The following is a 25,790-nucleotide window of genomic DNA, read 5'->3' on the forward strand; positions in this document are numbered from 1 at the left end:
CATTCACTAATCTTTTGATGTAGGGCCAAGGCCTTTCTTTGTGTATTGATGTCTTTTTTTTTTTTTTAAGATTTATTTATTCATGATAGACATAGAGAAAGAGAGAGAGAGAGGCAGAGACACAGGAGAAGGGACAAACAGGCTCCACACCGCGAGCCCGAGCCCGATGCGGGACCCGATCCCGGGACTCCAGGATCGCGCCCCAGGCCAAAATCAGGCGCTAAACCGCTGAGCCACTCAGAGATCCCTGTATTGATGTCTTGATTGGAGTTCCTTCATCTTGTTTGCATTAAAGATACCCATAGTTTATCATCTATGGTTTCCAGTTTGTTTTGCTTTTAAAAGCTGAGCATGAATTTAAAGGCATTTGTGAAGCAGTATGAGTACAGAATCCCTCGAGTTTTATGATCTACCCTCCCCTACCCCCAATCCTTTACATCTGTCTCATCTACATCTAATTTGACTTTACCAAGTCTCTGTAAGCATTCAGCTTGGTTTTCATAGAAACAGGCCTTTCCTTTTTTCCCTGATTTCAAATAACTAATAACAAGAGCACCTGGTATAAATAGGTTTGGGGAAAAAACAATTCTTGGTAAGCATGCATCTCAGTGGGTGGGAGCAGAAATGTCTAGGAGTAAGAGTGGCTGTTCATTGGGGACAGGTCACATGCTGGGGCACCAGTTGTTTCACAGAGGGAAGGGGAAGCATTGGTCATTTAGGCAGCTTGGTTGAGTGGAGGTGGGCTAAGAGATCTTCTGCATGAACAGAAAGCTATAAGCGAGAGTTGTTAGAAATTTGGGGAGAAGCTATTTTACAGAATCTGTTATTGACAGGGTATACTTCAAGGTGGTATTTTTGTTGACTTCGGTTAGAGTTTGCCTGAACCGAACTGAATTTGATAATGGGCCAGTGATGTTAAAAATTTGGTGAGGAAACAGCCAGTCTCTCTAGTTTAAAAGGTTTATATCTGTTCACTGCCAGCATAGTGTTCCATGGAACAAGTTGACATTTTCATGTAGTAAGTTGTTTTCTGTTCCTGGCAAAAGAAATTTTGGTTCATATGCCACAAGAAACAGAATTGTTTTTATTGTGGAAGGCAGGAGCAGAGCTTTGTGTTTCTTATTTGGATTAGTTGGGCACCTGCAGAATTTCTGACTTCTTTCTTTCGCTTCCTGCCTCCTGTCTGTCGTCCTTTCTTCTGTCAAAATGTTCATTACAGTGTTGCATAAAAGCAGCATTCGGACAATAGCTGAGTTTTTTTAGTGGCTCATTTTTCCAGACCCTCAAAATAATGTTTTTAGTGATTGCGTGTTCTTGGCTTACTTTCCATTTCGCCATCAACAGTGATATTGTTATTCCTGTCAAATGGAACAGTTGTTATTCCAGCAATGACCTCTGTGTCTCAATCAGCTGCAGAGACCCCATATTCCTATGTCATACCTAACTACCTTCCATGTGTACTGTCACCCTGGGACATAATTAAATTTTGGGGCAATACTTTTGGAGCTCTATAAAGGATTTTACACTCCTTGTGAATAAAATCACTTGTTTGAAGCACGTTGCTCATTGGCCTCTTTGACACAAGCACAAGCGTGGCCAGTGATTTCAGTCTGCTGTCTCTTCTGATCTCATTTCTCTTCTTCCTTTTCAGTCAGCAGCTGCATCCAGTGCCCTGCTCTCATTGAGCTCTTAGTAAAAGGGGTACTGTTTTACTGAGTCACAGCCTCTTATATCAGTGGTGGTTAGAGGTTTTTTTTTTTTTTTTTTTTAGGTCAAGTCTCCATTTCGGAGTCACATTAAATTTTAAAATGGCATTTCAGTTGTGTTACTACCTAAATTTTTCTTTTTCTTATGCAAGTTACCAGTGTTTTCTGCTTTTCCAGCTCTTTGGGGAACCTTATTGGCCCATCCAAAATGCCCGAGGCGGTCTATAACAAGGAGTTGAGCGTTGGTGTGGGAGTCAGGGCACATGTTTGTGGATTTAATTTTTGATAGCTGCCAGTTTTCTTTGGCCAAATCACGGAACCTCATGGAGCTTCCAGTTTCTTGTTTTGCTTATGTGTGTATATATATTTTTTAAGAGCTTTATTGAGATGTAACATATATGCAATTCACTCAATTCATTGTTTTTAGTATATTCACAGGGTTGTGCAAATGTTAGCACAATCAATTTTAGAACATTTTTATTCCTTTTAAAAGAAATGGTGTATACCTATTAGTGGTCATTACCCATTTCCTAAGCCTCCTTTCCCCAGCCCTGAGCAACCACTAATCAATTTCTATAGATTTGTCTGTTCTGGACGTTTCATATAAATAGAATCATACAAAGTACAGCTTTTTGTGTCTGGCTTCTTTCACTTAGAATAATGTCTTCAGGGATCCCTGGGTGGCGCAGCGGTTTGGTGCCTGCCTTTGGCCCAGGGCGCGATCCTGGAGACCCGGGATCGAATCCCACATTGGGCTCCTGGTGCATGGAGCCTGCTTCTCCCTCTGCCTGTGTCTCTGCCTCTCTCTCTCTCTCTCTCTGTGACTATCATAAATAAATAAAAATTAAAAAAAAAAAGAATAATGTCTTCAAGGTTCATCCATATGGTAGCATATGTTGGAATGTCATTACTCTTCATGGCCAAATAATATTACACTATATGGCTAGGCTGCATTTTGTTTATCCATTTGTGAATTGATGGACATTTGCCTTATTTCTGCCCTTTGCCTATTATGATCAATACTGTCATGAACATTCATATGCAAGTTTTTGTGTGGACATATGTTTTCATTTCTCTTGGGTATATATATCAAAGAGGGAAATTACTAGATCATATAGCTCCACGTTTAACTTTGTGAGGAGTTGCCAAACTGTCTTCCAAAATGGCTGGACCATTTTCCATTACCACTAGTAGTGTATGAGTAATGTTTTTCTATATCCTCCCCAAAACTTGTTGTGTTCTTTCTTTTTGATCAAGCTATCCTAGTGGATGTGAAGTGGTATTTCATTGTGGTTTTGATTTGCATTTCCCTAATGATTAATGGTTTTGAGCATCTTTTCATGTGCTAAATGTTGACTTGTAGATCTTTGGAGAAGTGTCTATTTAGATTTTTGCCTGTATTTTAGCTGGGTTATTTGTCTTTTTGTTGAGTTATAAGAATTCTTTACATATTCTAGGTACAATTTCTTGATCAGATATATGATTTACAGGTATTTCCTCCCATTCTGTCTCTTCACCTTGATGGTTTTGTTTACAGCACAAAAGTTTTTAATTTTGATGCACTAGTTTTTTAATTTGTCACATTATTCTAACTCTGAAATTATATGCTCTGGTGTCAATATTTTCTTCTATTTTTACTCATTCTCTTCCTTTCTCTTGCTTTTAAACAGTTCTCCCTTTTACAGGGCATTTTATAGCCTCAAAGTCTCTTTAGAAACATCTGTGTAGGGGCTCCTGGGTGGCTTAGTTGTTAAGCATTTGCTTTGGGCTCAGGTCATGATCTCAGGGTTCTGGGATCCAGCCTGCGTTGGGCTCATCTGCTCAGCGGGGAGCCTGCTTCTCCCCCTGCCTCTCTTTCCTGCTTGTATGCATGTGTGCTCTCTCTCTTTCTCAAATAAATAAAATTAAAAAATCTATGTATTTATTTATCTGATACATGTGTCTTTGAAGTAATCAAGCTTTACAAATTACATGGGAAGTAGTTGTTTCCTTTCTCCAGAGAAAACATTAACATTTTATAACCAGATTTTCCTATTCATGTGTTAACATTTTATGTTTTTTGTTAAAAAGGGATCATACCACATATTCAGTTTGCTACTTATTTTTTTTTTAATTTTTATTTATTTATGATAGTCACAGAGAGAGAGAGAGAGGCAGAGACACATGCGGAGGGAGAAGCAGGCTCCATGCATGGGGAGCCTGATGTGGGATTCGATCCCGGGTCTCCGGGATCGCACCCTGGGCCAAATGCAGGTGCCAAACCGCTGCGCCACCCAGGGATCCCAGTTTGCTACTTATTTTTTGATGTAAATTGTAGATCTCTGATATTCTTCCGTGTTAGTACATTTTGCCCTCATCTCAATCTTTTTAATGGCTGCAGAGTATTCCATTTTAGGGGAATACTATAATTTATTTAAGTTGTACCCTATTGATAGGGTTAGGGTTGTTCTCAGCTTTTATTTATTGATTTCTATCATGAATTACATCTGTTACTGTGCCTGCACATTTACATTTGCACACTTGTGCTAGTGGTTTTTTCTATTCCATTTATTTGCTCTTGCATTATTTACTATTCAAAAGACTCAGACTTGGAGGGTCGCGCTGCGCCTGCGCCTGCGCCGGGGTCGGAGGAGGGGGCGCCGCGGCCGCCCGGCCTTTCCTTCGGCTTTCCCCTCTCGCCCCCGCCGAGGCTCCTCGGAAGGCGCCTGCGCAGGGGACTGGGCGCGGAGGCGGCCGAGCTGTCGGGAGGGGCTTGCGTGGGCGCTTCCAACGCCCCAGATTGTCTAAAGCCACAGGGAAAATGGTGGAAAATTCACCGTCGCCATTGCCAGAAAGAGCGATTTATGGCTTTGTTCTTTTCTTAAGCTCCCAATTTGGCTTCATACTATATCTCGTGTGGGCTTTTATTCCTGAATCTTGGCTAAACTCCTTAGGCTTAACCTATTGGCCTCAAAAATATTGGGCAGTTGCATTGCCCGTCTACCTCCTCATTATTATATTAATTGGTTATGTACTCTTATTTGGAATAAACATGATGAGTACCTCTCCACTCAACTCCATTCATACAATCACAGATAACTATGCTAAAAATCAACAGCAGAAGAAATATCAAGAAGAGGCCATCCCAGCATTAAGGGATATTCCTATTAGTGAAGTAAACCAGATGTTCTTCCTTGCAACCAAAGAACATTATGCCAAAAACTAAATTGTATGTAGACTCACACTACACGCATTTAAGTTTTTGATGTAATGATTTTAACCATAATTATTTTGATTCTTACACACCATATTGAAATGTTAAAAACGGGATCCCTGGGTGGCGCAGCGGTTTAGCGCCTGCCTTTGGCCCAGGGCACGATCCTGGAGACCCGGGATCGAATCCCACATCGGGCTCCCGGTGCATGGAGCCTGCTTCTCCCTCTGTCTATGTCTCTGCCTCTCTCTCTCTCTCTCTCTCTCTCTCTCTCTCTCTCTCTCTGTGTGACTATCATAAATAAATAAAAAATTAAAAAAAAAAAAAAACAAAAAAAAAAAACAAAAGACTCAGACTTTTTAAAATTAAAAAAAAATTTCAAATGCAAGAGTTTGATTAGGTCCAACTTCAAGTAAATGTCCCAAAAGTTATGTATTTTTTTCTGTGAGGTTATGTACAATGTTAGGATCTTCTTTTGAAATTAGGTTCTTCATTTTCTCAGTAATTTAATAGAATAATACACTAAGAGAGGAATGCCTAAGTATGAATGGTTCAAGTTTTATAAATGTTGCCAAATTGCCCTCCAAGAAAGGCCAAGCTAATTCACTCAATTCAGGAGTGTATCACAATGCTCTCTCTGTTCTCTTTAACACTGGCAACCAGCCACCTTTTTAGAGAGTCAATCTGACAGGTAAAAAATGTCATTTTAGTTTCTAGTTATTTTTTTTTTTTTTTTTTTTTTTTTAGTTTCTAGTTATTTAATAGTGAATTATCACTTAAATTGTCGATTGGCTATTTGTATTTCTTCTTGGAATTGTCTGTGTTGTTTACTTTTCTGTTGGGCTTTTGGCCTTTTCTCATTATTGTGCATAGCTTTCTGAATATTAGGGAAATTTAGTTACATCTAAAAATACGACAGATATGTTTCTGTGTTTGTCTTTTGACTTTATGTGTTATGTGTATTTTGTTAAAAATACAAAATGTAAACATTTCTATGTAGTCAGGTTTTTCTCTTTTTTATTTAATGGCTTCTCATGTGGTTTCCATCCTCATTCCAATCTTATAAAAATATTTACCCATGTTTTTGTCAAGTACTTTTATGGTTTTGTTTTTAAATATAGATCTTTGCTTCATGTGGAATGCATTTTGGTTTAAACCAAAGAAGGGATCAGTTGTGGAATTTGTTGGAGTTGTAACTTTACATTTATTTTTGTGGTTATTAATAGCTTTCTTCTCTTAACTGGACTGTAAGCTCCATGAGGGCAATAGATTATATACTTTTTATCCTCCTGTTCTTATTTTCAGTATTGAGCACAGTGCCTACCTCATGCTATGCCCTCCATTTATGGAGGATTTATGAATGAATCTCTTTCTCTTTGTCTCAACACAGTATCTTGAATAATTATTTCTTTCTTGATTTTGAAAAGCAACTATTCTACAAAATCTCCAGATGCTTGGATACATTTCCAAGCTCTTTTAATCCATTGATTGTACTACCTTTACTTGGTACTATGTAGCTTTAATTATTATACCTTTCTTCTGCTTAAAGCATATTTGAAAGGCTAGCCTCAAATGTTCTTAAGTATACCAGTTTGGGAAGCACTGTGATCTCCTTTAAAAACTTCTTGCTATACCCCTTAGAAAAGATTGATTTAACTTACTGATTAAACATTTGATCTATTTTGAGAGTCAGCCTGCAAAGTGGAAATGATTTGGGGGTGTTATTGCCAGAGTTTTTCTAGGATATGACATCCTTAGTTCTGGCTTGACATCCTAAATGTCTTTAAAAACTCTCATTTTGTAAACTTGGGCATCTCTAGAAAAACATAACATTTTTCTCAGAGTCTTTTAATGCAGAATACACAGAGGGTAGGTGGGAGAAAAGGCATCGAGACATTGTGTTGGCACCCAGTTGACAGCAGAGCAGATAGTGAAAAAGTCATTACTTAAAAGTGGTCTACAGGGGTGCCTGGGTGGCTCAGTTGGTTAAGCATCGGACTTGGGCTCAGGTCATGATCTCAGTGTCCTGCAGTTGAGCCCGCATCAGTGGGAAGTCTGCTTCTCCCTCTGCCTCTCACCTGCCTTGTGTTTTTGCACATTCTGTGCGGGCTAGCTCTCTCGCTTTCTCTCTCAAATAAATAAATTAAAAATCTTAAAAAAAAAGTGGTATAGAGAATTCACTTCAGCGACTTTTTGATTTCTCACCTCAAGCACGGCATGTTTCTTTCCTATGGCATGCAGTATTAGATGGACTCATTGACTGTGACTTGGGTGAAGTTCAGGTAACGTTGCTAACTAATCACTTTGTTTCTTCAGTGTACCCTCTGCTCTGTAAAACATTAGAAAATCTAATAGTCTGAACTAGAGTATTCTCTTGGGATTTTCTGCCTTGTCCTTATGCGGGAACCAGCATTAGGGTTTTAGGAGTGTTAGAGAAGTTTAACGTGTGGGGAACGAAGCTCATGGAACCTATTGTGGAAGATTCCTTGCTTTCTTCTCTGTTGGAACATTATTCTAGAGTACCTTCATGAAACTCTTAATTCTAAATAACTGCTAATTTACAAGTATTTTCAGACGAGTGCCCGTTTTCTTTGAAAAAAAAAATAGCAGTGGTTTTGTTAAGCTCTTTCAGACTTTTCCTTAAAAAACCTAACCATGGATTCTAGAAGTATTAAAGCAGAAAAATACTCAAGTTAGGTGTGTTTGGGACCCTTGGTCTCCACCCTGGAATTAAATACCACTGAAAAGAACCCTGGAGTGAAGGAGTTTTGTGTGGCAGGACTAGCTGACTTACATAATTCTTCCTTTTGCAAGTTTCTGTTGATGGAAAATGGGCTGACTTTTAGTTGTGTCCTTGACTTCTCAATGCTAGTCTTAACTGTGAGATTTTTTGATAGTTGGATTTTTTGATAGTTGATAGTTGGAGCACACCAGTGAGCAGCTTGTTAGTAGATGTTATCTCACATTGATTAGGTACTCTTGAGATTTACTGTGCTTGCAAAACACCTGTCTGTATTTGAGCTTTGGTAGGTGGTTGGCTTTTGTGTTTGGAGGTTTGCTCCAAAGAAAGCAAATAGCAATTGGAAAAAGGGAGAAGGGAAAAAAAGGAGTCAGCACTTTTCTATATGCTTTCATTGAAGAGGTTTCCCAATTAGAAAGCTTTTGTAGGCTTGACCTTTTTGCACTGGAGTAACCCAGCATTTCATTATGTATTCCATTGAGGTTTTGGAGCTCTGTGCCAGAAAGCGAGAACCAAGGTTGGATGTGAAAGGAATATTCAGAGAGTGAAGCTCATAGTCAACAAAGTGCTACTTCATAGGCTGGCTCCAAAAATAACCTGCCTGCTATAGGAGAGCAAGCATGGAGGTAGTGCCTGCTGCTGTTTGGAGCAGTGTTTTAGGTCCTGTTATGTCATCCCAGGGTGATTAAAGTCAAATTTAAGGCAATATCAGTTAAAATTTAGGTGGTAGAATGTTGCCTGGGTCATTCTTACCCCGTTATTTTGAAGAGTTATTTTGCAAGGTTTGGAAGGAGTACTTTTCTGCCAGGTTGGAGGATATTAACATAATATCTTCTCTAAATAGGGGGATAGACTGCATCATAGCCTTCTAGTCGTTTAGTCTCAGATTAATGATTTGCATGGATCCTGTGGTCGATCTTGAATAATTAAGAGACAGAACTTATCTTTGGTTCAGAAAAGTTAGCTTTGGAATGGATCCCTGAACCAGCCTTGAAAGTAGTAAATGTTATGGTCCAGAGGTCCTTCGTAGAGCATGCAGTAGAACTTCTAAAGACAATAAGTTTTAGGAGTTTATAAATAACGTTGAGTGTGGAAATGCATAGCACACAGACATAAAATTAGCAAATCAGGGAGTTTGACTACAAGGAATAAATTAACTCTAGTCACTTGATGGAATGAGATCATGGAAGGGAACATAGTTTGTGTTAGGCGTTGGTAATTGTGATGTTGATGCTGGCCCAGGAAATGAGTTGTCAGGTATGCCGTCATCCTCATTAATGGTTGATATTATTTCTCAGGTTGATAGTTGTATGAAGAGATGATTTTCCAACTCCCATCTAGGGCTTCAAAAATTTAAAAGCTACAAAAAAAGAGTGAAATACAGAGGAAAGTTTGCTGCCCACGCATACCCTGTAACCATCCAGATCCCTTTCCCATAGGCAATTGGTGTTATCAGTGTCTTATATATATTCTGAGATATTTTATGTGTATATAAGTAAATGTGTATATCTATTTACTGTATCCTTCTTTTAAAACAAATTATAGTAAATTCTGCACACTAGTCTCTGCCTTTTTTCACTATTTCATCTTGAGGATTATTACATGCAACTGTATAAGAAGTTTTCTAATTAAAAAGAAATGCTTTACAGTATTCCCATGAAAGAATGTATTTTTTTTTTTTTTTAGTCCCCTTGTGGATGACTGTTTGAGTTACTTTGAATCTTGCTAATATAAATAATACTAGAGGGTTTTAAGAAATATGTTAGGGTTTTATATTCAAAGGTAAATGTTTTATAAATGCTTTAAGTCATGGTAGAAACTTGTTATAGTTTCAGTAGCATCTCAGATCTGTGTAACATGTTCATAAATGTCATATTTGAGTCTTACTGCAATCCTGTGAGGTAAGTCCAGCGTTTTGCCCAGAAGGCAGTAGATATCCCTTCAGAACTAGCTTGAGTGACAGAGGTAGAGGTAGAAGAACCAAGGGCTTCTGAGTCCCATTGAGTATCTTTTCACTTTACTCAAAATGGGGATGTTCCTGCCAGGGTGTAGAGAAGTTCGTGGTGGGAGAATAATATGAAATAAAACTGGATGAAACAAATGTGAGAGAGAAAGAGAGAGAGAGAGAGAGAGAGAGAGAGAGAGAGAGAGGATCCTGTTTGCCAGGGCAGAGAGGGGCTGGGTATCGGCCTGTGACAGAGGCATAAAGGTGTTTAGGCACTAACAGAACATCATAAATGAACTACCATGTTGGAATATGGTGGCAAGGTGAGCCAAAACATGGTGGTTCTTAGAGAAACTGGCGACTTTCAGAGTTCCCTAGCGTAGATTAGCAAAAAAAGAATACTTAAGATCTGCTAAGATAATGCATTTGGCATAGGTCATAAAACAGAAACAGGCAATAATAAAAACATAGGATTTTCTAAAGTCCCCAGAGTCAGGGAGGGGATGTAGCAATCTAATGGCAAGGGAATGCTTGTAGTGTTGGTCATTTTTGGCCTCAAGACCGTGTACTGGGGGAGGGCCTTCTATAGAGTCCAGATGAAAATAAAAGAGGGTCGGTTAAGTCAGCCGACAACTGGACTAGGGAGAGTGAGAATTGTGGAGGACAAAATCAGTATGACTCATACTTTCGTCACATGGTCAATACTGTTTGGAAATCTGAGTATAGGCCGGGTTATTAGCCTTCCATCATAATTACCATATGCTAAGTGCTTGCCGTGTTCTGGATACTTAGAACAGTATGCAGGCTAACCTCTCAACAACTCTGCAAAGAATCTGTTGTTACACCTAGTTGAGGAAGCTGAGGTTCGGTTAGGTAACTTGTCCCAGGCCACATATATCTTCAGTGGTAGAGTTGAAATTTATAAGTAGGTCAGCATGATTCCAAGGCTTTTTGTTCTTTCCATGATACCAGGCATTAGGCACCAAAAGTGAACAACGGAATTCCAAATAACCAGAATTCTGTCACTGTCATTGGAACTGTTAATATGTAACCAGACACTTTGCTTGTTACAGATGATTTAGGCTGAAAGAGTGAAAGGAATGCTAAGGAAAAGCGACCATTGGAGATGCTAAGATCTGGGCAGACTCACTCCAATAACTGTATAATTTAAGTTAAAGTCATGCTCTTGCCATGTATGTGTAGCTTTATGTAAGATTCTCTAGTGTCCCCTTCCCCCATTAGATTGCGCTTTCTGAAGTCCTTCTCTGTAGAGATTATATAGCAGCCAGAAGACTGTAGCTGATGGTAGCCAGGACCTAGAACTTACTTTGTGTAGAATGTCTGGGGAATCCATATACAATAAGACCACTCACTGTAATTATGAATTCTTCTATTGTGAAGTTTGAGGGAGTAAGAATCTTCTTGACTTAACAGATTTTGGCTTATAAACGTTAGCATCAATTGGATTTTATTCCCTTCAATCCTTTTACATTATCCTCAAAATATTGGAGAATACTTAATGGATAATTCTTTTGATTTATTTTAACGACCATCATAAGGAGTGTTAATATGGGAGGTTGACAATTTGGTGAAATAACCACCTGGAAGCCATGATTCAGCATTAGTCACTGGCTTTTCTGCTAGGTTACACTCCCCCATCCCTCGCCTTAATGTGGTGAGTCTCAGGCATTTGATTACCCAACTATCAAAGAAACTGACCTTAGTGATAACCCAGGCACATTTCCAGATAGTAAAAATACTCAGGGAAGGAAATTCATCTGCGTTAGCTAGTGGTATTACTTCTCTAGAGAAATGTTAGTACACTTTCCAGATTATATCCTAGAATATTACAAAGATGAATGACCATTTTAGGAAAAATGGTCATTTGCACTGTTAGTATTCTTAAAAAGTGGAAGCACAACAGAATGTACTTTCTGGACATGTTCATTTTAGTGCTTAATAATATGGGATCAGTTTTATATCTCTCTTGACTGACTTTGAAAACCATGGATGATTTGGGTTCACTCTACGTGTTTACCTGATTTCTCACCTTTCTGTGTTTCTTCACTGTCTCATGAAATTGCCATGTTTAATCTTTCATTAAATTTTTTTTTCCTAGAATGCCTATTCTTTGTTTCTTCCCTTTTTTCTTTTCTTCTATTTATCCTTGTAGTAATCTACCAATATTTGACTGTCTGCTGTGTTCCAGGCACTGTAGTAGGCATTGGGATAGAGAGGTGAACAAGAGAAGGACATGGTATGGTCTTTGCCCACAGGAGCTTACATTCTATGCTGGTGTTACTGGTTCCTCACCTGACCTGCCTTCAAGGTTTAGGTCTTCTTCTTCCCTTTGTATAGTCATCTTGGACTTTATCCCTCACTAACCCATCTTTTCTATGAGCTACATTACTTTAAATTTGAATCACACAGTTTAGTGCATGGTGACAGCTCATACTGTGGGCCGATTGTTGAAGTGTCTTAGTCTCATCTTACCAGCTAGAGTGTAAGTTCCTTATAGGCAGAAGCTGTCACAGTCTTTTTTGTCCTCTACAATGCTGAGCCCAAGTAAGTGGGTGATAAAAATGTTTTATTTCACCTTGCCGGGCTGAATGTCCCAAGTAACACTAGAAGCCATTTTGAAGATTATGCTAAAATTAAAAAAAAAATATTTATTTATTTGAAAGAGTGAGAGAGAGAGATTGAATGAACAAGCAGGGAGACAGAGGAAGGAGAGAGAATCTCAAGCAGAGTGCAGAGCCTGATGTGGGTCTTAATCTCACAACCTGAGACCATTATTGGACACTAAACCAACTGAGCCACCCAGGTGCTCCTATGCTTTTTTTTTTTTTTAAAGAAATTTGAATTCTTCCTATTGTTTGCCTAACATTTGCTGCTTCTCTTAATCTGTGCTGAAGATGAATGAAAATGACCCCACTGATTCACTATCTGCATTTGTATTATTTTCTAGTGGAGAGTTTGTATTTGAGCTGATTATTGCACACCTTCTTATCTAGTTCCCCTTGTGACTAATGAGGAATGAAGTTCATGGCTAAGGAATGGAGCTGACCTAATGCTGATCTCTTAGTACTGTGCCTGTAATCTTTAAGGCTTAAAGTTCTCACCAACTATTAATTCACTTAAAATTGGAAGCAGACACTGTAGTAATTTAAAATGTAAAATTGAGCTCCTCAAAAAGATTAATAGAAATGGGAAATAATCTTTTAATGGGATCTACATTATTTATATTTATGTGGTGTTAGAACTCAAAACTCTTCCTGAATACTAAGTGAAATATGGCAACCTAACTGTGAAGGAAGGAGGCTGGATCACTGAATTAAATGTTTTTCTGAATGTGCTAAAAGCTCTGAGGTAATGGCACTGGTGTTGGGTATAAGAAGGAAAATTTTCTTTGAAGAGGAGAGCAGAGGGTACTGGGAAGAGGAAATGCTTGCCTGCCTACACCTAAAAATTGCGACGATGAGTGTATTGAATTGAAGACCATAGAGCAGGAGAAAAGGAAACCGTTTTTCCTCTTGAGGTAATCCTAGTTCCTGACTTGAACAAACTGTCTGTTAAGAAGAATTATATGACAATATGGAGATTTGAACATTGATATTTGATGTCAAGCAATTACTGTCTTTTTAGGTGAAATGATAATATCACAGTTATATTCAAAAGAAAAAGTACTCACCTTTTAGAAATATATGCTGAAGTGCAGAGGGATACCATAATATGGTATTGGGGTCTGCTGGGGAGAGGAAGAGATGGTCAAGAGTCTAGAGTCCACTGGCCATTTATTTATAATTTTGGTGGCCGGCTGATGGAATAAGGCTAAGCAGGGTTTTTTGTTGTTGTTTGCTTGCTTCTTTTCTAAGGATAAGCAGTTTTTATTAGGCCAATGGACTTTGGCATCACCTTTAAACAAAGTATAGGAGTTGGATTGCTGACAGTAGTGTGTGGGGACAACATCCAGGGAAGGACAATATTATGTTTGGGGGAGAGTGGATGAATTTGAAGTAGTAAGTTAATTAATCAATTATAAAAAATATTTAATTTCCACCTTTGATGTGGGGTTTGAACTCATGACCCGAGATTAAGAGTTTTATGCTCTTCTGATTGAGCCAGCCAAGCACCCCTAGATTGGTATATGTTAGATAAATGGGATGGAGTGGATTCATAAAGGAAATTATTTTTTAGCTGAGGCATTTGGACTTGATCTTATAGGCTGTAGAGAGCCATTTTTGATTCTTAAGGTACCTAATTATTAATTTGATTTGATGATAATGTAGTGTATTATTAGTTATGTGCTTTTGCACAGAGAATAGAACTTGACTATACTTTTTAAGTTATTTTTCACATAAATTGTTTCTGGAGTGCCCCAAAGGGCTGTTCAGGGACCAGAATTAATATTTCTATTTTTAAAAAGGGAGGGATGGGCTTAGTGGTTGAGCATCTGCCTTTGGCTCAGGGTGTGATCCCAGGTTCCAGGATTGAGTCCTACATTGAGCTCCCCACAGGAAGCCTGCTTCTCCCTCTGCCTGTTGTCTCTGCCTCTCTCTGTATGTCTCTCATGAATAAATAAATAAAATCTTTTTTTAAAAAAAGAGAAACACTGGATTCAGATCTGACATACTGAGTTCTGAGCTCCTTCTACACATTTTACTTATATTAAAAGTAATTGTTTCCTGTATGACTGATTTTCTTTTTTATTTGAGGTGTGTGGTATGTATAGGTGATGTTGACTTTAGGCATTTACTGCCTTTTCTTACCTGTCTGCTTCCTCGGAAGATACATACTTTTTGGTTCTTTATTTTTTTTGTGTGGTCCTAGCCAATTTTCCCCCAGCAATTCAAGACCCAGCACTTCATTTATCCCGTCCTGCCAGTTTGGTTGCCGTGACACATCTGCCCAGTGTAATGTAACGCCGTGAACCCATGCTTCTAATTCTACGCTATGTATCCTACTTTCCTGCCACCCCTGAAATTTATAAAATGAGATAATACAGCTTTTTCTGAGATTCTTTGTGTCAAAGATTTGAAAGTAATCTAATGGAAGGTACTATAAACATCTTAAGAAATACTATAATTTCATAGATTTCCCCCCCAAAATAACATTTTAGTCCACTTCATTAAGACCTTATTTGTATTCAATAAAATGGAACCATTTTAAGTATACAGTTTGCATTTTGACAGATATATACAGCCTTGTAATGACTGCACCATCAACATGTAGAACTTTGCTATTATCCCAGAAAATTCCTTTAGTGCCCTTTGTATTCCTTCCCACCCTTCTAGCCCCAGAAAACCCCTAGTTTGCTGTCACTGTAGGTTATCTTTGCCTATTCTGGAATTTCATGTAAATGACCTTAACTAGGTGGTATCAGCATCCCATGTTTAAGATTCATTCACTGGGGGCAGCCCCAGTGGCTCAGCGGTTTAGCGCCACCTTCAGCCCAGGGCGTGATCCTGGAGACCTGGTATCGAGTCCCAGGTCAGGCTCCCTGCATAGAGCCTGCTTCTCCCTCTGCCTGTGTCTCTGCCTCTCTCTCTCCCCCCCTCTCTGTGTTTCACATGAATAAATAAATAACATCTTAAAAAAAAAAAAAGAAAAAAAGATTCATTCACTGGAGCGCCTTGGTGGCTCACTCAGTTAAGCTTCTGCCTTCAGCTCAGGTCATGATCTCAGGGTCCTGGGATTATGCCCTGTGTTGGGCTCCGTGCTCAGCAGGGAGTCTGCTTCTCCCTCTTCCTCTGCCTCTCCTTGTGCTCATGCACATGCAGGCTCTCTTTCTCAAGTAAATAAAATCTTAAAAAAAAAAAATTCAATCTTTGTTATGGTCTGTATCAGTAGTTTGTTACTTTTTATTGCTGAGTGGTAAATCTGAGTAGTGTTACATTGTATGGCTATAACAGGATTTGTTTATCCATTTTTTTTATTGATGAACATGTGAATTGTTTCTAGTTTTTGGCTATTGTGAATAAAGCTGCTAGGAACTTGATGTGGAACTTTGGGTGGACTTATGTTTTCATTTCTCTTGGATAAACACCTTGGAGTGGGAGGACTGGGTCATATGGCTGGTAGGTGTGTGTTTAGCTTTTTAAGAAACTGCCAAATTGTCTTCCAAAGTGGCTTTATAATTTTACATTCTGTCTAGCAGTATGAGGGTTCTAGTTGCTCCATATCCTCACCAACGCTAGGATGAGAAAATTTTAGCCATTCTGATAGTTGTATACACTATCTTTTGCTTTAACTTTACATTTTCCTCATGACTAATGATATTGACATCTTTTCATGTACATACTTGCCAACTGTACATCTTTGGTGAAATACTTGTTCAGATCTTTTGCCTGTTTTTAAAAATTGGGTTATTTTTTTAATGTTGAGTTTTGAGAATTCTTTGCATATTCTGGACACAAGTCATTTATCAGATAATGCTTTGCAGAGATTTTTCTTCCATTCTGTGGCTTATATTTCATCCCCTTGGTAGTGTCTTTTAGGAACAAGAATTTTTATTTTGAATTCCAGTTTATTCATTTGCTCTTTTACGAATTGTGCTGTTGGCATTTACTCTTCATCCTGTCTTTTCATTTTTTAAAGTAATAAAGTAGTTTGGGATTTATCAGAGCATGGCTAGAAGTCAAAGAGTATTTCATTTTTATGTTGGGTAAGAATCACTACAGACAAAATATTTTCTATGGGATCAATTCTTGAATTTTCTCTGGCACAATGTTTCTAGCAATTAGAAGTCAAATGCAGTGCAGAATATTTTGAGTGTTTCTAGAGAACTTAATTTGTAAGCTGTTTAGTTACTAATTACCTGTCCTTTTCTATAGAAAGAACTTAACTATTTTAAGGCGCCTTTTTTAAAGGAGGCTGTTATAGGTATAAGAGTCCACAAATCAAGATCTGAGTAGTAGCTAATAGTCAAAAAGTATTAAATTTGATAAGAGAACATGCTCAATCATATCGTTAATCCTAATTTGTGGTAGTGCTTTTCAGTTGAAAAGAAATGTAAGCTATTGTTAGGTATTAACCTACTACCGGGTAAAATGCCTTGTAGCTGAATTGGAGGAGTTTTGAACCAGTCTTTATTACTCAGTTTTGAGTGTCCGTAATTTCCAAGAATGAAGAAAAAGGAGTTAAGATTGGGAGGCAGTAATTAGTATGCTGTTTCTATTTAAAATACTTTAGGAGATAATGACAAAAGCATAGGGTTATATAATTTTTGGTGTCTCTGAAATGATAATGAAGTATGTTACAAATTGGATAAAGCGAGCACTCTCAGTTTAAAAAAATTTCTTGATGGTTATGGATAGATTATACAGAGGTGATTTCAGTATTAGGAATACTGAAGGACTTTGACCTTAGTTTTGAGCCTGCTTTCTTTTAACTGGTCTATGAATTCTTAACGCTGCACTCTTTGCACACTTTTCCTAGACCTTGATGCCATGCTCGTTGACATGTGATAAAGTTATCTGTGTACCTGAAGAGGTTTTTTTGACTGAATACAGGACATGGAGTGTGCAATTTCTAACATTACTGACAAGGTCTGTCTTTCTCTTAAAAGATGAGGAATCTTAGGAGTCTTAGCTAAAAATTTAAAGCCTGAGTGTGCTGCCCTCCTGATCATTTCTTTCTGCTCACATCTTTTTTGGTAAATCAGGCCAGAGGGATTGTTTACCTTTTGAATAAAAAACAAGTAGATCCTGCAGTTTGTTTTGGTTGCAAATATCCAGGCAGCTGAATTTAGATGGAGCCGAAGATGCTGCCTTGCTTTAGTGGATGTTCTAGAAACCAAGAGACAATGCCTGTTACTTACATGGTGAAAGGTAATGAATCTAACGAATCTCTTCTTTCCTTTGTGAGGAGAAAGAATGCCACCCTCATCAATTTATGACTTCATTGTAGTTATGTTCGTATCTTTTGAGATATGGCTCCTAATTGTTTTAGCTTTAGCGGGTTTGAGTGATAGTTTTAGGACAAAGGGGGAGGGAATCTAGTTACAAGAACTGGCAGTTTTTATCACTTTTATCAATTCAAGTCTAATGACGTGAAGAATAGTTAGTATTGGGCAGATCCATATGTAATGTATTTTGTTAAGCGTCAGTAGTTTAAAAAAAAAAAAAAAAGTCCAAGTAGTCATATAATTCGTTATAGCAGCTGAAAATTTTGTGATGCAAGAAACCAGTGAAGCTAATTCCTGATTCACCCAGAGCAAAGGAATTTAATATTCTAACTTCAGCAAAAGGCAACTAAAAAGCAAACATGAACCACTTTATGTGGCTTTCAATATGTAGGAATATTTTGTTCATCTTTCCTCATATGTTTTACTTCTTAGTCATTTGCTTCCAGTAGTTTCCAAATTGGTTGAGGGAATTAAGGTGGTAAGTGAGTTCCCTGTAGTACAAGATTTTCCTGCTGTGAATATGAACCACTCTTTCTGGAAAAACCCTTCCATTGGCAGTCTTCTTGAGGCCATGTACTTCTCTGCACTTAGTGATTTGGGGGCTGAAGCCTGTGTTTAGTCAGAGATGACAAATGGTTCAAATTTTTTTTTTTTTTCCAGTTTAGTGACTGAGAAATGATTCAGAATTGAAACTAAAGTGAGTATGGAGTTACTTGCAGTTACTCTTCAACCGTTACTGTCTGCTACTATTAGGCACATTTTGGACATGTGGTTTCCATTTCGATATTCTGTGTTACGTTGCTAAATTTCTTGTCTGGTTTAGACACTTTGCCTTTGGAAATTAGGTTGGAACTAGCTTTGAACAGGACCACTAGAAATTGAACACTGTGGTCCATTTGGGAGGAGAACTTGGCATATTTTTACTTAAAGGATTCTTAGGAAAATTTTGATAACAAAAATATATTTTCCAGATGTTACAAGCTTTGGAGGTTAAGTATTTGTTGAGAAAACCAGGAAGCTTCTGATTCCTACTGAAAATATTAGCCTTTTAAGCTAAAGCTATCACTCAGTCCTTTTTTCTTTTATAATTAAACAAAGGTAAGTTTTAAAAAACCATGTTCATTGTAAATACAGAGTTCAGTTTATAGAAGTTTATAATGAAAAAAGCAAAGTGCCTCCTTCCTCCATTCCTGATTTTACTCTCAAGAGGTAACTACTATTAACATTTTGGTGTGTGTCCTTCTGTAGCTTTTCCAGGCACATGCAAATATTTGTAGGTAGATTTGGAGGGTTTATTTTCTCCTTACATATATAAAATCTACTTTATTTCCCCACCCCCCCCCATTTTTCTGTTAGCTTTTTGGAAGGTTGCTATTAATTTTCCTTTTTTTTTTTTTTTTTTTTTGCTAGTAATTTTCTTAACTTTTGTGGTATCTTTTGTTATTTAAAAGGTTTTATTTTGCTTATTTTTTTTACATATCTTTATAAAAAATATGGAACATTTCACGAATTTTCTTCTTATCCTTGTGCAGAGGCCATGCTAATTCTCTCTGTATCGTTCTAGTTTTAGTATGTGTGCTTCCAAAGTGAGCACAAAAAAGTTTTTTTTTTTTTTTTTTTTTTAAGTATAGTTTCAGTATGACTTCTGGGTTTTATGGTATCCTTAGGAGTGTAGGTACCCATCCGAGCATTAAAAGTATTCTATGTTTTCTTCTAGTGCTTTGTAAATTTATTTTTGATGTTTAGGTTTTACATCTACTTAGAATATAGTTTCAGAATAATGTGAGATAAGGATCTGGATTCCCCCCCCCCAAAAAAAAATACTGATAGCCAGTTGTTCTAATAGTTTATCATTTACATACTTATTTGAAATGGTTTTGTTAATATAGTCTTATTTACTTATTTAAGATTTTATTTTTAAGTAATCTCTGCACCTGTGGGGCTTGAACTTGCAACCCCGAGATGAAGAGTTGCAAGCCCTACTTGCAGAGCCAGCCAGGTGACCCTTAACATACACTCTTGACAAAGGGTGCTTGTTTGTGTACCTGTACTACATGTTTTAATTACAGTCACTTTAGAGAATGTTTCGAAATTTCTTTAACTATTACAGTTGATTTTCCCTCTCTTTTTAAAGTAGACTAATCATAATCATGAGCAAATAATAATTTGGACTCTCCCAATGTTTATGCTCCTTTTTTAGTGACAATGTGGAAGAATAGTTACAGTGATAATAGTACCACCTAATATAGTGGTTCTCAACTTTATGCGCACAGAACTTACCTGAAGGATCTTATTAAAATGCAGATTCAAGTAATTGCACTAGTAGGTATTTACCCAAAGAATGTAAAAATACTAATTCAAAGGGATAATGCACCCTGATGTTTATAGCAGCATTATCTACGATAGCTAAATTTTGCAAACAGCCCAAGTATCCATTGACTGATGAATAAAGATGATATTGTATATATATGTATATATATATATATATGGACATACAACAGAATATTAGCCATCAAAAAGAATGAAATCTTGCCATTTGCAATGACATGGATGGAGTTAGAGAGTATAATGCTAAGTGAAGGGATTCCCTGGGTGCCTGCCTTCGGCCCAGGGTATGATCTTGGAGTCCCAGGATCGAGTCCCGCATCGGGCTCCCTGCATTGGGCTCCCTGCAGGAAGCCTGCTTCTCCCTCTGCCTGTGTCTCTGCCTCTCTCTCTGTGTCTCTCATGAGTATAATGCTAAGTGAAATAAATCAGAGAAAGACAAACACCATACGGTTTCACTCATGTGGAATTTAAGAAACAAAATAAGCGAGCAAAGGGGAAAAAAGAGAGAAGGAAATAAACAGACTCTTTAACTGTAGTAAACAAATTGCTCATTGCCCGAGGCAGGGGATGGATGAAATAGGTGAAGAGGATTAAGGAGTGCACTTGTTGTGAAGAACGCTGGCTCTTGTGTGTAATTGTCGGATCACTATGTTGTACACCTGAAACCAATATTATGCAGTTATGTTAACTAACTGGAATTTTTTTTTATTTTTTGTTTTTTATTTATTTATTTATTTAACTAACTGGAGTTTAAATAAAACAAACAAAAAAAGATGGCATATAAAAAAATGCAGACTCAGTAGGTCTGGGGTGGGCCTGCGTTTTTGACAAGCCCCTATGTAATGTTGATTTATAGGTTCATAGACCTTACTTTGAGTAACAGGGGGCTAATGTTTGTTAAACATTTCATTCTAGTCCCTGTTCTTAGTGCTTTCTGTGTATGAACTCAGTTAATCATCTTAACTCCACGAGGATTATTATCTACTACTTTACCAACAGAGAAACGGAGACTTGGAGAAATCTGTAACTTGTGCACAGCGACACTACCAGTAAGTGGAAGAGCTAGACCCAGCCCAGGCAGCGTTGGCACCTTCAATCTCTCAAATAGATTTCCTCACCAATACTGGATATTATTTTCTCCTACATGACTCAAATGGTAATACCTTTAGTTTTTGTTTTAAATTAATAGACTTTATTTTTTGAGCAGTTTTATATTTACAAAACTTGAGCAGAAAGTACAGAGAATTCCAGATATCCCCTTACTTCCCCATTCCCCATGACCCCCATTTTCCCTAATATTAATGGCTTGTGTTAGTGGGGGTATATTTATTACAGTTGATGAGCCAATATTGATATGTTATTGATTAAAGTCTGTAGTTTACATTAGGGCCCACATTTATTTTGTATAGTTCTGTGGGTTTGGACAAATGCATAATGTCATGTATCTACCATTATAATATCACACAGAATAGTTTCACTGCCTTAAGGATTTTGCTCGCTCCACCTATTCATTTCCTTTTCTCCGTCACCTCCAGCTCCTGCAAACACTTATCTTTTCACCAGCTCCATAATTTTGCCTTTTCCAGAATATGGTATGGTTGGAATTGGACATTAGGCACCTCTTCAGATTGGCTTCCTTCACTTAACAATGGCCGTGTAAGGTTCCTTCCTGTCTTTCTGTAGCTTGGTAGGTCTGTTCTTTTAATCACTAGGTAAATTCTGTTGTCTGGATGTACCTTAGTTTATCCATTTACCTGCAGAAGAACATCTGGGTTGCTTCCAAGTTTTGGCAGTTATGAATAAAGCTGCTGTAAAATCCACCTGCGGGTTTTCCTATAACCTAAGTGTTCTTTTCTTTCTTCTTCTTCTTCTTTTTTTTTTTTTTTAAGATTTTGTTTATTCAAAAAAAAAAAAGATTTTGTTTATTCATTTATGAGAGACACACACAGAGAGAGGCAGAGACACACAGGCAGAGGGAGAAGCAGGCTCCATGCAGGGAGCCGGATGCGGGACTCTATCCTGGGACTCTAGGATCACGCCCTGGGCCTAAGGCAGGCGTTAAACCACTGAGCCACCCAGGGATACCCAAGTAGCCTGAGTTTTGAACTCTTTGGGTAAATACAAAGGAGCATGATTGTTGGATCATATGATGTGTATGTTTAGTTTTGCAAGAAACTGCCAAACTGTCTTCCTAAGTGGCTGTTTGGTTCTGCATTCTTACCAGCAATGACTGAGAGCTCCTGTTGCTCCACATCCTTACTAGCATTGAGTGATGTTGGTGCTTTGGATTTTTGCCATTCTAATAGGGGTATAGTGGTATCTCATTGTTGTTTCAATTTGCAATTCCCCAGTGACATAGGACGTTGAGCATCTTTTCATATGCTTATTTGTTCTCTGTCTATATCTTCATTGGGAGGGTCAGATTCTTTCGCCCACTTTAAAAATTTTTGTTTTTTTTTTTTTTTTTTTTTTTTATTGTTGCATTTTACAAGTTCTTGGTGTATTTTGGATACCTGTCCTTAAATCAGATATATGGGTGTTTTGTTTGTTTTATCAAATATATGTTTTGCAAAGATTTTCTCCCAGGTTTCGGCTTGTCTGTGCCTTTAGTTTTTACCATTATGATGATGCTTGCCCTTGAATTGTGACAAATAATGATTAAGAAAGTTTCCTTCTCTTTTTGTCTTTTTCAGAGCGTTTTTCAGGCATGGTATTCAGGGAATCTTTGAAAATTATTTGGCTAAATAAATAGACTAAGCAAGGCATGTCTGTTTTGTTCTGGATACTTAAGAACACATTCCTTATGGTGCTGTATTTAAGAATGTAATTGAAAATTTAATTCCCAATCCTTGTGAATAGTTTACTCTTCCTCCTTCCATGATCTCTTGTCTCTTTAATGTTTATGTTGATTGCTTGTCCAGCATCCTAATCTCATTCTGGCTTGATCTTTACTTTAGTGACTGTCTCTCCACTTGTCTGTAGCAGTCTATTCTTGGGGCTGGACAGACCGCCACCTCTGGAGTCATAAATGTGGAAATTTTGCTCTCTGAACACAATTTCCTGTCTTTTTAGTTGTGCCATTTGCTGAACTTAAGTGTCTGATTTCACTGAGGCCTCCAGCCCCTGAAATCTTGCCTGTCTCCAAATGTGTGACACTCTTCCTGGCATCACTTTCGTCCACGTGGACATAGTTGGTCACTTTCAATGAGTCAGAAGTATCCTCAGTTCTCCTGCAGCTTTGTTCTGCTGTCCCACATGCCGTGCACATCTCCAGCTGAGGATTAACAATACTGCCCATTTTCCGTGTTCCTGCTTTAGGGCCTGAAGAAATGATGGAATTGTGTTTATTTGTCCAGTTGCCAATGCGTGAGTTCTGCCCTCATCTGTGCCTCTTATTGTTAGTAGCCCTCGTACCCGTGTGGAGCTGATTTCTTTTCTCCTTTGCCAGAATGACTGTCCTTTCCAAATCTTTACCCCTTTTTGGTGAGCTCACGTTCACCTTCCTCTATCACAAGATTCCATACTGAAACAAGCCTAAAAAAAAAAAAAAAAGAAAAAAAGAAAACCAAAGAAATCTGTTATTTCTTGTATCATACCTTCTGTTACTCAGATAAAGAGAACATTCCTAAGTTTCACATGCCATTTCTAGTTGTCCAGTCTCCTCTCTCCTCTCTGAGCCCCATCTCCATTGGCCTTTTGTCAAATTCTTCACATGCCATACATACTCTTTCTTAGCATTGAGTCTTTCTGTCCATCCTTCCCTCTGCCAGACAGATTTTCTCTTTCACTGTTTAATTCACATTCATCTTTGGCACTTAATTTATATGTCACTTCCTCAAAGAGGCTTTTCCTGACCTTCTATTTGCCTGAAGACAGATTAGACTCCCCCCTGAAATAATAGTAATGAGACCAACAAGAATAATAGCAGCGGGATCCCTGGGTGGCGCAGCGGTTTGGCGCCTGCCTTTGGCCCAGGGCGCGATCCTGGAGACCCGGGATCGAATCCCACGTCGGGCTCCCTGCATGGAGCCTGCTTCTCCCTCTGCCTATGTCTCTGCCTCTCTCTCTCTCTCTGTGTGACTATCATGAATAAATAAATAAAATCTTTAAAAAAAAAAAAATAATAGCAGCAAACATGGTATTTATTCTATGCTGGTACTGTTCTAAGCACTTTATATATATGGGCTTTTAAATTTTTAAAAAAATCTTCACATCAACCCTATGAGTTAGATAGATGGGTAAATAAATAGGACCTAAAATTATCCCCATTTTACAGAGGAGGAAACCAAAGTACAGAGTGTTGTCACTTGACCCAAGTCACACAACCATTTGGCAGCAGAGCTGGGATTTTCACGCAGCCATCAGGCCTCAGAGCCCGTGTTCTAAACCGCTGTGCTGTAATATAATGCTAATTATGATGGTGTAATTTTGGTTAATGTCCACCTTTCTTGGTAGGCTGTTAGTTCCTGGAGTTCAGAGATTGCACCTATGTGGTTAATTTTTGATTGTCCAGTGCCTTGAACAGAACCCAGCAGCAAGTAGGCTGTGACAGATCCAATCAGCTAGCCATTCTGCTTAAGTGAGTGAGTAAAAAGAAGCTTTTGGTGTGAGCATCTTCAGATTCTGTACCTTCTGCTTCCACATACTCAGCACCCTGGATCGAAAAAATAGGTGCTTGCATTTATTTATTTATTTATTTATTTATTTATTTATTTATTTATTTATTTATTTATGATTTTATTCATGAGAGACACAGAGAGAGAGGCAGAGAGACAGGCAGAGGGAAAAGCAGGCTCCATGCAGGAAGCCTGATGTGGGACTCGATCTCTGGTCTCCAGGATCAGGCCCCGGGCCGAAGGCAGGCGCCAAACCTCTGAGCCACCCAGGGATCCCAAGGTGCTCACATTTATTTCAAAAGTAATCCCTGGGCAGCCCCAGTGGCTTAGCGGTTTAGCGCTGCCTTCGGCTGGGGTGTGAATCCTGGAGTCCTAGGATCGAATCCCACGTCGGGCTCCCTGTGGGGAGCCTGCTTCTCCCTCTGCCTGTGTCTCTGCCTCTGTCTCTCTCTCTCTCTGTGTCTCTTATGAATAAATAAATAAAAATCTTTAAAAAAACAACAACAAAAGTTAATCCCTCTATCTGTTGACTTTCTCTATCCTCGGGGTAATATCTGTACTTTGTGGCTAAGGAGAACTAGTGTCAATGTCCATAACCTGAGTGTCCTTCATCTTCTCTGTCCCTTAACGTTTCTCACCTTTCCAGAGGTGTTGGCTACGAGCCAGCAAAGTGTGTATCTTCTGAGCAGGCACAGACTGTGTGGTCGCTTAAATACACAAAAGGGAGTGTATGTAATATGCACAGTAGTTTAAGTTTGCTTTTATATTAAAAATTAACTTCCAGTATTGAATTATAGTTTTGCAAGCTGTCACCATTGAGGGCAGCTAGGTAAAGGGTACATGGGATCTCTATTACTTTTTAAAGTTACATGTGACTCCAATTATTTCAAAATAAAAAGTTTAAATAAGATATTAAATTATGGAGACCTCTCCACGTCAGCATATAACGTGCTGACTTCTAACTAACTACACAAGACTCCATTGTATAGATGAGCATTTCTTTATTTTACCTTTCCCCTACTGATGGACTGGTAAGCTATTTTTTTTTTTTTTTTTCATTTTTACCAACTGCTACAGGGGGAACAGCCTTGCGTTCATAGCTTTTTCCTTGCTTGGGGATATACGCACGGACAAATTTTAGAAAAGGAGAGGGGATCAAAAGATAGATGCATTTGGAATTTTGATGAAAGCTGACAGGCTGCTCTCCAAACCAGTTTATACTTTCATCAGCAGTTAGGATAGAGCCTGTTCTTCTGCATTTACCTGCACTATCCTGATCCTGTTCCTCTATCTTTTCTTTGGGATTTGAAAAAATTAATTAGTCCTCTTCCATTGAATATTTCTCCTTCTCTGTTG

General features: G+C 38.2%; 2 protein-coding genes and 1 non-coding gene across 12 annotated transcripts in view; 2 read left to right on the forward strand and 1 right to left on the reverse strand.

Annotated features, from left to right (window-relative positions):
• SIK3 (SIK family kinase 3) overlaps positions 1-25,790 on the forward strand; it is a 243,025-nt gene that overhangs the window by 13,124 nt on the left and 204,111 nt on the right. Inside the window, exon 1 of one of the 10 annotated variants that reach the window (XM_049109927.1) lies at positions 20,953-20,974. The exons of the other annotated variants lie outside the window; for them this stretch is intronic. Coding sequence (XP_048965884.1) covers positions 20,963-20,974 — 12 coding nt within the window. The 5' untranslated portion in view covers positions 20,953-20,962. Of the gene's footprint in view, positions 1-20,952; positions 20,975-25,790 lie in introns of those variants that run through there. 10 annotated transcript variants of the gene reach the window in all.
• On the forward strand, positions 4,290-5,183 carry LOC125755096 (phosphatidylinositol N-acetylglucosaminyltransferase subunit P). The gene has a single exon (XM_049109928.1). The coding sequence runs from the start codon at positions 4,507-4,509 to the stop codon at positions 4,909-4,911; it is 405 nt and encodes a 134-aa protein (XP_048965885.1). The 5' UTR covers positions 4,290-4,506; the 3' UTR covers positions 4,912-5,183.
• On the reverse strand, positions 18,978-19,084 carry LOC112671568 (U6 spliceosomal RNA). The gene has a single exon (XR_003143699.1). It is a non-coding gene; the product is annotated as a U6 spliceosomal RNA (small nuclear RNA).

This window comes from Canis lupus, chromosome 5 (assembly GCF_003254725.2).
Source record: "Canis lupus dingo isolate Sandy chromosome 5, ASM325472v2, whole genome shotgun sequence".
In the NCBI taxonomy this organism is placed as follows: domain Eukaryota; kingdom Metazoa; phylum Chordata; class Mammalia; order Carnivora; family Canidae; genus Canis; species Canis lupus.

Excerpts from the sequence above, each read along its gene's own strand:
- LOC125755096 (XM_049109928.1), top strand. The coding sequence starts at position 4,507 with ATGGTGGAAAATTCACCGTCGCCATTGCCAGAAAGAGCGATTTATGGC.